The sequence below is a fragment of the Ovis canadensis genome, chromosome 3 (assembly GCF_042477335.2).
Source record: "Ovis canadensis isolate MfBH-ARS-UI-01 breed Bighorn chromosome 3, ARS-UI_OviCan_v2, whole genome shotgun sequence".
Taxonomy (NCBI): Eukaryota; Metazoa; Chordata; class Mammalia; order Artiodactyla; family Bovidae; genus Ovis; species Ovis canadensis.
The window spans coordinates 34,704,581-34,718,825 of NC_091247.1; the positions used below are offsets into that span (position 1 = coordinate 34,704,581).

The window sequence follows — 14,245 nt, forward strand, 5'->3', positions numbered from 1 at the left end:
AACTGGAGATTTAAAAGATAAATATGATAGAGACCCTACCTTCAGAGAGTTTATGGTCTAGTTAGGAGAGAAGGCTAAACACAGAGTTGAAATACAATGTATTGTAACTTATATTGTGATATCTTAAGAAAGATTTAAAGTTGGCCTGATAGTGGTTAGGTTGTAGATCACTTTTGAAATGAGGGATTTTGGAGGATATAGCACATATAGGTGTGCTTTGAAAGAAGGCTAAGATTTGTGTAAGCAAAAGAAGGTGTGGGTAGCAAGGAGTATGTTCACTGTCCAAGCAAAAACATTGAGATACTAATTTTTATAGAGAACAGACTGTCGTTTGATGTGATAGGGAACAGATGAAAAGAACTGCTGCTTGTTTGGTCCTCATTTTCTTTTCCAGTTCTCTACTTTCCATGGACTTATTACCATGACTTTTAAACTTTGAAGTTTGAACCAAATAATGTACACTGTTTAAAAATATGCAGTTGTTTCCTCAGTGGCATTAATGATGCTTTTGGCAGGTGGTGGGTGTGTCTGCTGTCCTGGGTACAGGTTTAGATGAACTCTTTGTGCAAGTTGCCAGTGCTACAGAAGAATATGAAAGGTGAGGATAAAAGAACATTTTATTGATGGCATTCTTAGTTACTCAAAATTCTGATATGACAGCAGTTTTGTCAGGCAAAATGTTTTGGTTTTCATAATGTTTGTATTATATTTGCCATGCAGATGTGTACTGGGTCTCATCACATTTAGGGTTAACAAGTACCCATTAGTTTTAAAAAACCAATAATATTAAAAAAAAAAACAATAATATTAAAAAACCCCACAATAATATAAAATCTTCACTTTATTGATTGATGAAGAGCAGGAGTGATCAGACATTGTAAAAGTCAGATATAAAAATTTTTGACTTTGTGGACAGTAATAACTCAATCATTGTGGTGCAAAAGCACCTATAGACAATTCCTAAACAATTGGGTGTGGCTGTGTTCCAGTAAAACTTTATTTATAAAAATAGACAGTGAGCTGGATTTGGCCTGTTTGCCACATTTGTTGACCCCCGATTAAGAACATAGACTTTGGAGTCAGATAGACATGAGTTAGATTTCTTTTTCCTTCGTTTAATAAATGAGTAACTGTAGCATTTACCGTTAAGATTGGTCATTGTGAGGATTATTTGAGATTATTTGAGATGATATACCTAAAGCACCTAGCATAATTGCTGACACATGGAAAACATGTTTCTTTATAAATGATTGTTATAACTGTTGTCATGGTTAATACTGGAGTTCCATATATCTAAAGGAAAGTGGAGTCAGAGCACCTACACACTTTCCTTAGGCCTGATAACTGGCTGCTTTCTAGCAAGCTTCATACTTAGTAAGATCCTAATAGCCACATTATTATTTTCAGACACATTATTTTTTGTTCATCAGACAAGGGTTGTGGGTTTTTTTCTTTTGCGAGTGTTATCAAAGCCTCAGGATAGACTCTTTTCTGTATCATTTCATTGTTGCCCAGATGAACGACATAATTTATATACTGGGCTTCCTGAGTAGGCCTAGCTTCTTTTACTCGTCATTTAAACATCTTTTATTCATGTTCATCCAAGTGTATGATGAACTCATCAGTCATGGTCTCTCCAGAGTTGATCTTCCTAGCTCAGCAGTCAGTCTTTTGTCTCTTTGCTGGTTTCAGGGTCGGGGTCAGGCACCTTGCTTTTAATTCCTTAGGGCTAGAGTCTTCGTGACTAAGACTTGTTGCATCTGATGTTTGGTGACATAAGACCTTTTGTTATCGTCAAAGTACTAGGAAAATAGAAGTGCCATGGAGGGAGGCAGGATAAATTATTAATCAAAGGGATTTAGAGTGTTTCTCTTTCCAGAGAGTATCGTCCTGAATATGAACGTCTGAAGAAATCACTGGTAAGATAAGAAGCTGTGTTTTAGGGCTACTAAAAAACAGTCGCAAACTATGTCCTAATCCATCTATCATAAGTGATTTTGTTTTGGTATATCCTTTAGATACTTGTAAGGGCTTCCCTTGTAGCTCAGCTGGTAAGGAATCCGCCTGTAATGCAGGAGACTTGGGTTTGATATCTGGGTTGGGAAGATCCCCTGGAGAAGGGAAAGGCTACCCATTCCAGTGTTGTGGCCTGGAGAATTCCATGGGGTTATAGTCCATGGGGTTGCAAAGAATCAGACATGACTGAGCGACTAAGCGACTTCCACTTTGACTTAGATACTTGTGAAGGATACTTGTATCTTTTAGATACGGTGTATCCTTTAGATAGTTGTTAATTTGATCTGTAAATTTGTATGTATGCTGTCTGGATGCAGAAAGGCCTCTTTTTCCCTTCTCTAAATTTGAAGTAATAAAAATCAGGTTTTTCCTGTTATGTGTGCTGAGCCCTTCTATTGCTACACCTCCACCCTGACTCCAAGGTCCATTTAAAGGCTGTTCTAGAATTTTGTTTAAGAACAGAGAGGCAGTTCATAACTCTTCCCCAAATGATCAGGTGGCCTGTCCCCATTGGCTCCATTGGACATCTTATCATTTGGCTTTCCTGCTATGTCTGCTTGAGGGTTCTTTTGAAGATTTTATGTACAATTTGTGAAACCTCTAATACAGGCTGCAGAGCCCTCTGGAATGAATTTATGCTAATATGGGCCCACACTGCTTAGTGTTTCTAGTATCATTCATCCCTTATCTCCCTCATTGTTTAAGTAGCCTCAAGTATTTGTATAATTTGTCATTTCCATTAGAAGTCTGGCATCTAACTTGGGCTTTCTTTTTTAATACAATGACATATTTTTCTATGTATATAGGCCAGTGCACAGAGCCAGCAGCAGAAAGAACAACTGGAACGCCTCCAGAAAGATATGGGCTCTGTAGCCTTGGACACAGGAACTGCCACAGGTACTGGAGGGTCTTGTGGTGTTAGGAACTAAAAGAAGGGTACAGTTATCTCCACTTAGTATTAGGTGTTTGGATTTAAGGGAGAGAAAGAGAAAAGGATAAAGTAAATGTGGTATTTTATATTTGCCAATCAATTTAGATAAATCCTAGATCTAACAAGTAATTGGCCACCCTTGTTTCCCAGTTGAGCTTTTTTAACCTTTTAGGCTCCTGAAGAGGGAGTTGTCGTGACATCCTATGGCCTTAGGGTACATGGCTTGATGTTAGGTTCTCCTAGAGACCTAGAGACCAGGTAAGAGAAACCCAAGTAAGACGGTAGGTATTGCAAGAGGGCATCAGAGGGCAGACACACTGAAACCATAATCACAGAAAACTAGTCAATCTAATCACACTAGGACCACAGCCTTGACTAACTCAATGAAACTAAACCATGCCCATGGGGCCACCCAAGAAGGGCGGGTCATGATGGAGAGGTCTGACAGAATGTGGTCCACTGGAGAAGGGAATGGCAAACCACTTCAGTATTCTTGCCTTGAGAACCCCATAAACAGTATGAAAAGGCAAAATGATAGGATACTGAAAGAGGAACTCACCAAGTCAGTAGGTGCCCAATATGCTACTAGAGATCAGTGGAGAAATAACTCCAGAAAGAATGAAGGGATGGAGCCAAAGCAAAAACAATACCCAGTTGTGGATGTGACTGGTGATAGAAGCAAGGTCTGATGCTGTAAAGAGCAATATTACATAGGAACCTGGAATGTCAGGTCCATGAATCAAGGCAAATTGGAAGTGGTCAAACAGGAGATCGCAAGAGTGAACGTCAACATTCTAGGAATCAGTGAACTAAGATGGACTGGAATGGGTGAATTTAACTCAGATGACCATTATATCTACTACTGCAGACAGGAATCCCTCAGAAGAAATGGAGTAGCCATCATGGTCAACAAAAGAGTCCGAAATGCAGTACTCAGATGCAGTCTCAAAAACAACAGAATGATCTCTGTTCGTTTCCAAGGCGAACCATTCAATATCACAGTAATCCAAGTCTATGCCCCAACCAGTAATGCTGAAGAAGCTGAAGTTGAACGGTTCCATGAAGACCAATAAGACCTTTTAGAACTAACACCCAAAAAAGATGTCCTTTACATTATAGGGGACTGGAATACAAAAGTAGGAAGTCAAGAAACACCTGGAGTAACAGGCAAATTTGGCCTTGGAATGCAGAATGAAGCAGGGCAAAGACTAATAGAGTTTTGCCAAGAAAACGCACTGGTCACAGCAAACACCCTCTTCCAACAACACAAGAGAAGACTCTACACATGGACATCACCCGATGGTCAACACTGAAATCAGATTGATTATATTCTTTGCAGTCAAAGGTGGAGAAGCTCTATACAGTCAACAAAAACAAGACCAGGAGCAGACTGTGGCTCAGATCATGAACTCCTTATTGCCAAATTCAGACTCAAATTGAAGAAAGTAGGGAAAACCACTAGACCATTCAGGTATGACCTAAATCAAATCCCTTATGATTATACAGTGGAAGTGAGAACTAGATTTAAGGGCCTAGATCTGATAGATAGAGTGCCTGATGAACTATGGACTGAGGTTCATGACCTTGTACAGGAGACAGGGATCAAGACCATCCCCATGGAAAGAAATGCAAAAAAGCAAAATGGCTGTCTTTTTGCAAAGAGCCTTTGTCCAGGCCTTACAAATAGCTGTGAAAAGAAGAGAGGCGAAAAGCAAAGGGGAAAAGCAAAGATATAAGCATCTGAATGCTGAGTTCCAAAGAATAGCAAGAAGAGATAAGAAAGCCTTCCTCAGCGATCAGTGCAAAGAAATAGAGGAAAAGAACAGAATGGGAAAGACTAGAGATCTCTTCAAGAAAATTAGAGATACCAAGGGAACATTTCATGCAAAGATGGGCTTGATAAAGGACAGAAATGGTATGGACCTAACAGAAGCAGAAGATATTAAGAAGAGGTGGCAAGAATACAGAGAAAAACTATACAAAAAAGATCTTCAAGACCAAGATAATCATGATGGTGTGATCACTCACCTAGAGCCAGACATCCTGGAATGTGAAGTCAATTGGGCCTTAGAAAGCATCACTATAAACAAAGCTAGTGGAGGTGATGGAATTCCAGTTGAGCTGTTTCAAATCCTGGAAGATGATGCTGTGAAAGTGGTGCACTCAATATGCCAGCAAATTTGGAAAACTCAGCAGTGGCCACAGGACTGGAAAAGGTCAGTTTTCATTCCAATCCCAAAGAAAGGCAATGCCAAAGAATGCTCAAACTACCACACAATTGTACTCATCTCACACGCTAGTAAAGTAATGCTCAAAATTCTCCAAGCCAGGCTTCAGCAATATGTGAACCGTGAACTTCCAGATGTTCAAGCTTGTGTTAGAAAAGGCAAGGAACCAGGGATCAAATTGCCAACATCCGCTGGATCATCAGAAAAGCAAGAGAGTTCCAGAAAACCATCTATTTCTGCTTTTTTGACTATGCCAAAGCCTTTGACTGTATGGATCACAATAAACTGTGGAAAATTCTGAGAAAGATGGGAATACCAGACCACCTGACCTGCCTCTTGAGAAATCTGTATGCAGGTCAGGAAGCAACAGTTAGAACTGGACATGGAACAACAGACTGGTTCCAAATAGGAAAAGGAGTACGTCAAGGCTGTATATTGTCACCTGTTTATTTAACTTCTATGCAGAGTACATCATGAGAAATGCTGGGCTGGAAGAAGCACAAGCTGGCATCAAGATTGCCGGGAGAAATATCAATAACCTCAGATATGCAGATGACACCACCCTTATGGCAGAAACTGAAGAGGAACTAAAATGCCTCTTGATGAAAGTGGAACGTGAAAAAGTTGGCTTAAAGCTCAACATTCAGAAAATGAAGATCATGGCATCTGGTCCCATCACTTCATGGCAAATAGATGGGGAAACAGTGGAAACAGTGTCAGACTTTATTTTTCTGGGCTCCAAAATCACTCCAAAATCACTGACTGCAGCCATGAAATTAAAAGAGTCTTACTCCTTGGAAGAAAAGTTATGACCAACCTAGATAGCATATTGAAAAGCAGAGACATTACTTTGCCGACAAAGTCCGTCTAGTCAAGGCTATGGTTTTTCCTGTGGTCATGTATGGATGTGAGAGTTGGACTGTGAAGAAGGCTGAGCACCGAAAAATTGATGCTTTTGAACTGTGGTGTTGGAGAAGACTCTTGAGAGTCCGTTGGACTGCAAGGAGATCCAAGCAGTCCATTCTGAAGATCAGCCCTGGGATTTCCTTGGAAGGGATGATACTAAAGCTGAAACTCCAGTACTTTGGCCACCTCATGTGAAGAGTTGACTCATTGGAAAAGACCCTGATGTTGGGAGGGATTGGGGGCAGGAGGAGAAGGGGACGACAGAGGGTGAGATGGGTGGATGGCATCACTGACTCGATGGACGTGAGTCTGAGTGAACTCCGGGAGTTGGTGATGGACAGGGAGGCCTGGTGTGCTGCGATTCATGGAGTCGCAAAGAGTTGGACATGACTGAGCGACTGAACTGAACTGAACTGAACTGAGAGACCATTCCCTAACAAGCTGAATCCTCTGCTTAGGACTCAAACCCACTTGATTAGACTTTCTCCTGATTATTGGAGCTCAGCCCTTACTTAGTTTCCCTGTGTAGGGAGCGTACTTCCGTTAGTATATTCAGTTTTCCTTTTTTTTCTCCTCTTTTTCTTTTTTTAAAAAATTTATTTTAATTGGAGGCTGGCTAATTACTTTACTGTATTGTAGTGGGATTTGCCATGTATCAACATGAGTCAGACACGGGTGCATATGTGTTCCCCATCTAGAACACCCCTCCCACCTCCCTCCCCATCCCATCCCCCAGGGTCATCCCATTGCACCAGCCCTGAGCACCCTGTCTCATGCATCGAACCTGGTCCAGTGATCTGCTTCACATATGATAATATACACGTTTCAACCCTGCTCTCTCAAATCATCCCACCCTTGCCTTCTCCCAGAGTCCAAAAGACTGTTCTTTACTTCTCTTGTCTCTTTTGCTGTCTCGCATATAGGGTCATCGTTATCATCTTTCTAAATTCCATATATATGCATTAGTATACTGTATTTGTGTTTTTCTTTCTGACTTACTTCACTCTGTATAATGCAGTTTCATCCACCTCATTAGAACTGATTCAAGTGCATTCTTTTTAATGGCTGAGTAATATTCCATTGTGTATATGTACCACAGCTTTCTTATCCATTCGTCTGCTGATGGACATCTAGGTTACTTCCATGCCTGGCTATTGTAAACAGTGCTGCGATGAACATTGGGGTACACGTGTCTCTTTCAATTCTGGTCCTCGGTGTGTATGCCCACTAATGGGATTGCTGGGTCATATGGCAGTTCTATTTCCAGTTTTTTAAGGAATCTCCACACTGTTCTCCATAGTGGCTGAACTAGTTTGCTTTCTTACCAACAGTGTAAGAGGGTTCCTTTTTCTCTGCACCCTCTCCACCATTTATTGTTTGTAGACTTTTCGATAGCAGCCATTCTGACTGGAGTGAGATGGTGCCTCATTGTGGTTTTGATTTGCATTTCTCTGATAATGAGCAATATTGAGCATCTTTTCATGTGTTTGTTAGCCATCTGTATGTCTTCTTTAGAGAAATGTCTGTTTAGTTCTTTGGCCCATTTTTTGATTGGGTCACTTATTTTTCTGGTTTGTTTGGGTCGTTTATTATTCTCGTTTATATTGAGCTGCAGGAGCTGCTTATATATTTTTGAGATTAATTCTTTGTCAGTTGCTTCATTTGCTATTATTTTCTCCCATTCTGAAGGCTGTCTTTTCACCTTGTTTATAGTTTCCTTCATTGTGCAAAAGCTTTTAAGTTTAATTAGGTCCCATTTATTTATTTTTGCTTTTATTTCCATTACTCTGGGAGGTGGGTCATAGAGGATCCTGCTGTGATTTATGTCAGAGAATGTTTTGCCTATGTTTTCCTCTAGACGTTTTATAGTTTCTAGTCTTATATTTAGATCTTTAATCCATTTTGAGTTTATTTTTGTGTATGGTTTTAGAAAGTGTTCTATTTTCATTTTTTAAAAAGTGGTTGACCAGTTTTCCCAGCACCACTCGTTAAAGAGATTGTCTTTTGTCCATTGTATATTCTTGCCTCCTTTGTCAAAGATAAGGTGTCCATAGGTACATGGATTTATCTCTGGGCTTTCCATTTTGTTCCATTGATCTATATTTCTGTCTTTGTGCCAGCACCATACTGTCTTGATGACTGTAGCTTTGTAGTATAGTCTGAAGTCAGGCAGGATGATTCCTCCAGTTCCATTCTTCTTTCTCAAGATTGCTTTGGGTATTCAAGGCTTTTTGCATTTCCATTACAAATTGTGAAATTATTTGTTCTAGTTCTCTGAAAAATACCATTGGTAGCTTGATAGGGATTGCATTGACTCTATAGATTGCTTTGGGTAGCATACTCATTTTCACTATATTGATTCTTCCAATCTGTGAACATAGTATATTTCTCCATCTATTTGTGTCATCTTTGATTTCTTTCATTGGTGTTTTATACTTTTCTATATATAGGTCTTTTGTTTCTTTAGGTAGATTTATCCCTAAGTATTTTATTCTTTTCGTTGCAATGGTGAATGGAATTGTTTCCTTAATTTCTCCTTCTGTTTTCTCATTATTAGTGTATAGAATGCAAGGGATTTCTGTGTGTTAATTTAATATCCTGCAACTTTACTATATTCATTGATTACCTCTAGTAATTTTCTGGTGGAGTCTTTAGGATTTTCTATGTAGAGGATCATGTTATCTGCAAACAGTGAGAGTTTTACTTCTTCTTTTCCAATCTGGATTCCTTTTCTTTTTTTTCTCTGATTGCTGTGGCTAAAACTTCCAAAACTATGTTAAATAGTAGTGGTGGAAGTGGGCACCCTTGTCTTGTTCCTGACTTTAGGGGAAATGCTTTCAATTTTTCACCATTGAAGATAGTGATTGCTGTGGGTTTATCATTCATATATGGCTTTTATTATGTTGAGGTATGTTTGTTCCTTCTATGCCTGCTTTCTGGAGGGTTTTTGTCATAAATTCTCCTTTTCTTGAAAAATACTCAGCTCCTCTGTCATTTCACCCTCTGTTCTCTTCAGACTCTTTCTGAACTTAAATTTCCATCAGGAAGTTTCCTGAACACTCCACACTTTTACGCTGGACTTACCAGCACACTGGGTCTGCTCACATGTCTTTAGCCTTCGTAGGAAAAACCACAGCTGCTTTCAAGCTGAGAGCTAGTAAAAACAAATGACATTACTACTAAGACAAGCTTCTTGAGAGTTGAGTTTTTCCTCAACTTAAAAATGAGACTTCTTGGGTTACTGGCACTTTGTGAAATAAACTAGTGTAGAAATGTTTAATGGTATGAACAGTACATTCTAAATGTACTGTTAGAAGAGAGATCCTGCATTTTATCATGATCACTTTCATCCTGCCAATTTTTAATCATAGTTACTTACTGATTGAAAATTACCCTTTTGAGGAGGCCTGTGTTCCTGATATGCTGCTGATAGTGTTTTACATGCAGGCAGCTCATCTCCTGTGCTGGACCCTGCTGATTTGATCCTGACTCGGGGAACTTTGGATGAAGAGGATGAAGAAGCAGACAGTGATACTGATGATATTGACCACAGAGGTGAGAGGTGGCTGAGGTGACTCATTGCTTGCCTAGGAGCTTTCTGTTATTGAGAGACTTTAACCATGCAGCCAGTAATAGGGGAGACAGGAAATGGTAAAGGATATAGCACCAGAAAGGAGTTCCATACACTGAGAGTTCCTGGCCTCCCACAAGAATGGCTAGTACTGAACTTGATTATGGCCTTTTCTTAGTCTTGTGTCTTCTCATCTTTAGGTCCAAACTCAATTTTGAGGAACCCAGGATTGTTTATTATAATTGTCTTAAGAATACAGGAGGCCTTAGTGAACCCAAACTAGTCAGAAGGGACTGTAACACTGAGGAGAGCATGGCTTTGGAAACCCTAAAGGGTTTTATGTGGCCTAGTTTTATGGACTGTGGACAGAATCTATTTCTTGAAACAACCCTTTTAGGTCCTTGCTGTGCTCAAGGGTAAACCTCTCTTTATTTCAGTGTGCTGGATGCTAACATGTAAATTGCCTCATTTAATAATATTTATTGAGGTATAATTTACAAATAATAAATCCCACCCCTTCAAAGTGTATAGTTCAGTTCAGTCACTCAGTTGTGTCCGACTCTTTGCAACCCCATGGACTGCAGCATGCCAGGCTTCCCTGTTCACCACCAACTGCCAGAGCTTGCTCATACTCATGTCCATCAAGTCAGTGATGCCATCCACCCACCTCATCCTCTGTTGTCCGCTTCTCCTCCTGCCTTCTCTCTTTCGCAGCATCAGGGTCTCTTCCAGTGAGTCCATTCTTCGCATCAGGTGGCCAAAGTATTGGAGCTTCAGCTTCAGCATCTGTCCTTCCAATGAATATGCAGGGTTGATTTCCTTTAGGATTGACTGGTTTGATCTCCTTACAGTGCAAGGGACTCTCAAGAGTCTTCTCTAACACTACAAGTATAGTTAGATGAATTTTAATACATATAATCTTGTAGTAATTACCATCATAAGCAAGAAACAGAACACTTCCATCATCCTAAAAGTTCGCTCATGCCCATTTTTATTTAGTCCCTTCCCCCACACCAGTTCCTGGCAACCACTTATCTGATTTTTGTGCCTATAATTCTGCCTTTTCCAGAATGTCATGTAAGTGGAATCATCGTATTTAACTTGGCTTTTTTCACTTAGTATAATGCTTTTGTGATCCTTCCATGTTATTGCATGTATGAGTAATATGGTTAATTGCTTAGTAATATTCCATTATGTGAATGTGCCTTTGTTTATCCATTCACAAGCCAATTGACATTTGGGTTGTTGCCAGGTTTAAGCTGTGGTAAATAAACTGCTATGAAGATTGGTTAATAGGTTTTTGTGTGGACACAGGTTTTCATTTCTCCCAGTTAAAAATACGTAGGAGTGGGACCTCATTTTAGTTACCTTATGAGGGAAGCATCTCCCCACCTATTGGTCAAATTGTACATTTTGGGCAACATGATAAATAGAACCTGCTTCTAGGAAATACTTCCTTATTGGGAGAAGTGAACATGGAGTGTCTTAGAAAGAGTACAGTTGACTCTTGACCAGCTCAGGGGCTGGGGTACCTATTATCCTTGGTACAGTTTTAACAGTCCTCATATAACTAACTTATAGTTGGCCCTCTGACTCTGTGGTTCTGCATTTGTGGATTTCACCAACCGTGGTTTATGTAATACTGTACGTTGTTATTTACTACTGAAAAAAGTTCGTGTGTAAGGGGACTCACCCAGTTCAAGCCCATGTTGTTCAAAGTTACACGTACTGTTTCTGATGGATGGGAGACAGTGGCTCTAATCCACTGGTCTAATGGGGAGAGTTTGAAAATAACTCACCTTCTTTTTTCCTTATAGTTACAGAGGAAAGCCGCGAAGAACCAGCATTCCAGAATTTTATGCAAGAATCAATGGCACAGTACTGGAAGAAAAACAACAAATAGTTTCTAAAGTTCAAAATTTTGGAACACTGTGTGAAGGACTATCTTTATCTCTGACTGGGGGCTATAATCTATAAAGGATGGGTTTGTTCAGCATAGCAGTTTGTCTTACTAGTGAAACTTCCTGACTCTGATGAAGAGAGGAATAGATTATTCGGACCTGCTAATTCCCATTGGCCTTCCCCTCGGATTTATGCAAGGAAGCATATTCTGTTTTTGGACACTGATATCCCTTTGAGCCACAAGTTGTATCATTTGAACTCACCTACTTTTGCTACTGATGGATGAAACAGAGAACTCAGTAGGCTGGATCTCCAGCCTCTACTTCCCAAGCATTTGCCTTTGAACTTGCACCATGAGTTCCCTTCCTTTTTATCAGAAAGGGCGAGAGGAAACAGGAGCTTGTCCAGAATGACAGTGGAGGCTCCTTGGCAACCAGTCAGTGTTGGTATGAAATGTGCCTCCCACTGGGGAGCTCATTAGAGAACATCAGGTTCACTGAAGAAAGTGGGCAACACATAGTAAGAATTTTACTTTAGATGGTGGCTTAGATAAAGAGTTTTTAATTTTCACTCTGTTGTAAGCCTGCTTGTCATCATTTCAAGTAAGAAAATCATCACAAATCGTCACTTCAGTTCAGAAGAGATTTAAAGCCACATGATGTTTACTAAAGTTCTGTGTACACACCACACCTAATAACGAGGTATGAAGCCAGGCCCTGTTTGTATTGTACTTTAATGCAGTGTGTCTTTCCTTAGTGATTTACTCAAAGGACATGGGTTTGAGTCAGGTGCACATTGCATGCATAATAGCCCTGGTAAGGGTCTGCTTCACCTCCACATTCTTCATAGTATCTCAAAACATAATATTATTTCTCTTAAGAAATTTTATTCCTGCCTAACCTGTATTTCAGTTCAGTGGTTCTCAAAGTGTGGTCTCTGGAACAGAAGCATCAGCATCATCTGGGAAGTTACCAGAAATGGGACATTCAAGACCAAAATCAGAAACTGGGGGTGGGGCATGGGGCCTAGCAGTCTGTTTTAAAATGGCCTCCAGGGGATTCTGATGCATGCTAAATTCAGAACAGTGCTCTAACTCAAACAGCCTAGGTGAATCTCAGGTATCAATGCTCCTGTGACCTTCTTTATCAGAGTACCTGAACCTTGGCCATCTACTGCCTATTCTTCAATTTAAATCTTCTAAAAATAAAAATATTTTGTTTTACATAAAGTATTACTTTCAATACTGTATAACTAATGGGAACCACTGGTCTAAAAATTTGTTAAGAGGGAACCACTTGGACAGCAAACCTGTGCATACCTTTTTTTTTCCCTAGTGCCTTTGAATACTTTTTCATTAAAGAGGAAATCATCTGGCCTATGCTATAAGCTCCATAACAGCAGAGATGGTCTTACTCATCTGCATATCCCTTGCAAAGGACCCAGTATATAACGGGTACTCAATAAATGTTTGCTGAGTGAACTAATTAAATACTAAATGGCTACTTGCTGGAAACTGACCACCAGATGTGTACTTTCATCAGTAAATAAGGGGAAGTGAAGTGAAGTGAAGTGAAAGTTGCTCGGTTGTATGCAACTCTTTGCGACCCCATGGACTACAGTCCATGGAATTCTCCAGGCCAGAATACTGGAGTGGGTAGCCTTTCCCTTCTCCAGGGGATCCTCCCAACCTAGGGATCGAACCCAGGTCTCCTGCATTGCACGCAGATTCTTTACCAGCTGAGCCACAAAGGAAGCAAATAAAGGGAAATGAAGCTAAACCTGGAACAGGAAAGGTTTAAATGTGCCAAGGATGTCCAATTAGCAAACTTATAAATGCTTTGGCAACAGTTTAAATCATAACCTTATTTTGTTGCTGTTGCATTCATATTTATTCCCAATACCTGAGACATTTAAGGCACTCAGTGATATGGGCCTTGATTTCTAGTCTACTAAAAGAGTACTCTAAATTTCACAAGACTTGTATTCTGCACCCCCAAACCAAATCAGCAGTCCTTGCACACATTTGCTAATTACTCCTGATTATTCCAGTGCTACATCAAGTATTTAATAAATAATGATTGACACTATCAGATGCCAAGTAGGGCAGATACTGCAATGGATGAGTAACAGCAGTCAAGCTGTTCAGGACATGATGTAAAGCAGAAAGGTGCATACTGTTAGCCTTTTAGAGGCTGCCCATCCAGTAGAAGCACAATGTGCAGATGCAGAATTCTGGTAAAGGAATGGACCACTGTCCTCTGATGGTCAAGCAGATGCAACAAATGAAACAGGCACAAGTCTGTCTATGGACAGGTCCTGTTTGCTTCATTCACAAAGTGAAAGTCGCTCAGTCGTGTCCCAACTTTTTGTGACCCCATGGACTATAGCCCACCAGTCTCCTCTGTCCATGGGGTTTTCCAGGCAAGAATATTGGTGCAGGTTCCCCTTCCCTTCTCCAGGGGATCTTCCTGACCCAGGGATTGAACCCAGGTCTCCTGCATTGCAGGCAGACTGATGAGCCATCAGTTAGTTTCATCATTCAAAAAGGAGAAAATGAAAAGAGCAACTGAAAAACGTGCATGCTGAAAATACTGGGTTGCCCAAAACTTGGCTTAAAGCTCAACATTCAGAAAACGAAGATCATGGCATCCGGTCCCATCACTTCATGGGAAATAGACAAGGAAACAGTGA

General features: G+C 40.2%; 1 protein-coding gene and 1 long non-coding RNA gene across 3 annotated transcripts in view; one reads left to right on the plus strand and one right to left on the minus strand.

The window, feature by feature from the left end:
- Nucleotides 1–12,782, plus strand: part of GPN1 (GPN-loop GTPase 1) — a 27,753-nt gene extending 14,971 nt beyond the window's left edge. For both annotated transcript variants that reach the window (XM_069582873.1, XM_069582874.1), the window contains 5 exons: nt 516–598; nt 1,880–1,919; nt 2,823–2,913; nt 9,529–9,636; nt 11,470–12,782. In XM_069582873.1, the coding sequence (XP_069438974.1) occupies nt 516–598; nt 1,880–1,919; nt 2,823–2,913; nt 9,529–9,636; nt 11,470–11,555 (408 nt within the window). In that variant the 3' untranslated portion in view covers nt 11,556–12,782. The remainder of the gene's footprint in view (nt 1–515; nt 599–1,879; nt 1,920–2,822; nt 2,914–9,528; nt 9,637–11,469) is intronic.
- Nucleotides 7,989–12,431, minus strand: LOC138436757 (uncharacterized). Its single transcript, XR_011255568.1, has 3 exons — nt 11,452–12,431; nt 10,320–10,534; nt 7,989–9,235 (listed from the first exon to the last, which is right to left on the minus strand). It is a non-coding gene; the product is annotated as an uncharacterized lncRNA (long non-coding RNA).
- Nucleotides 12,783–14,245: the final 1,463 nt, after the last annotated feature.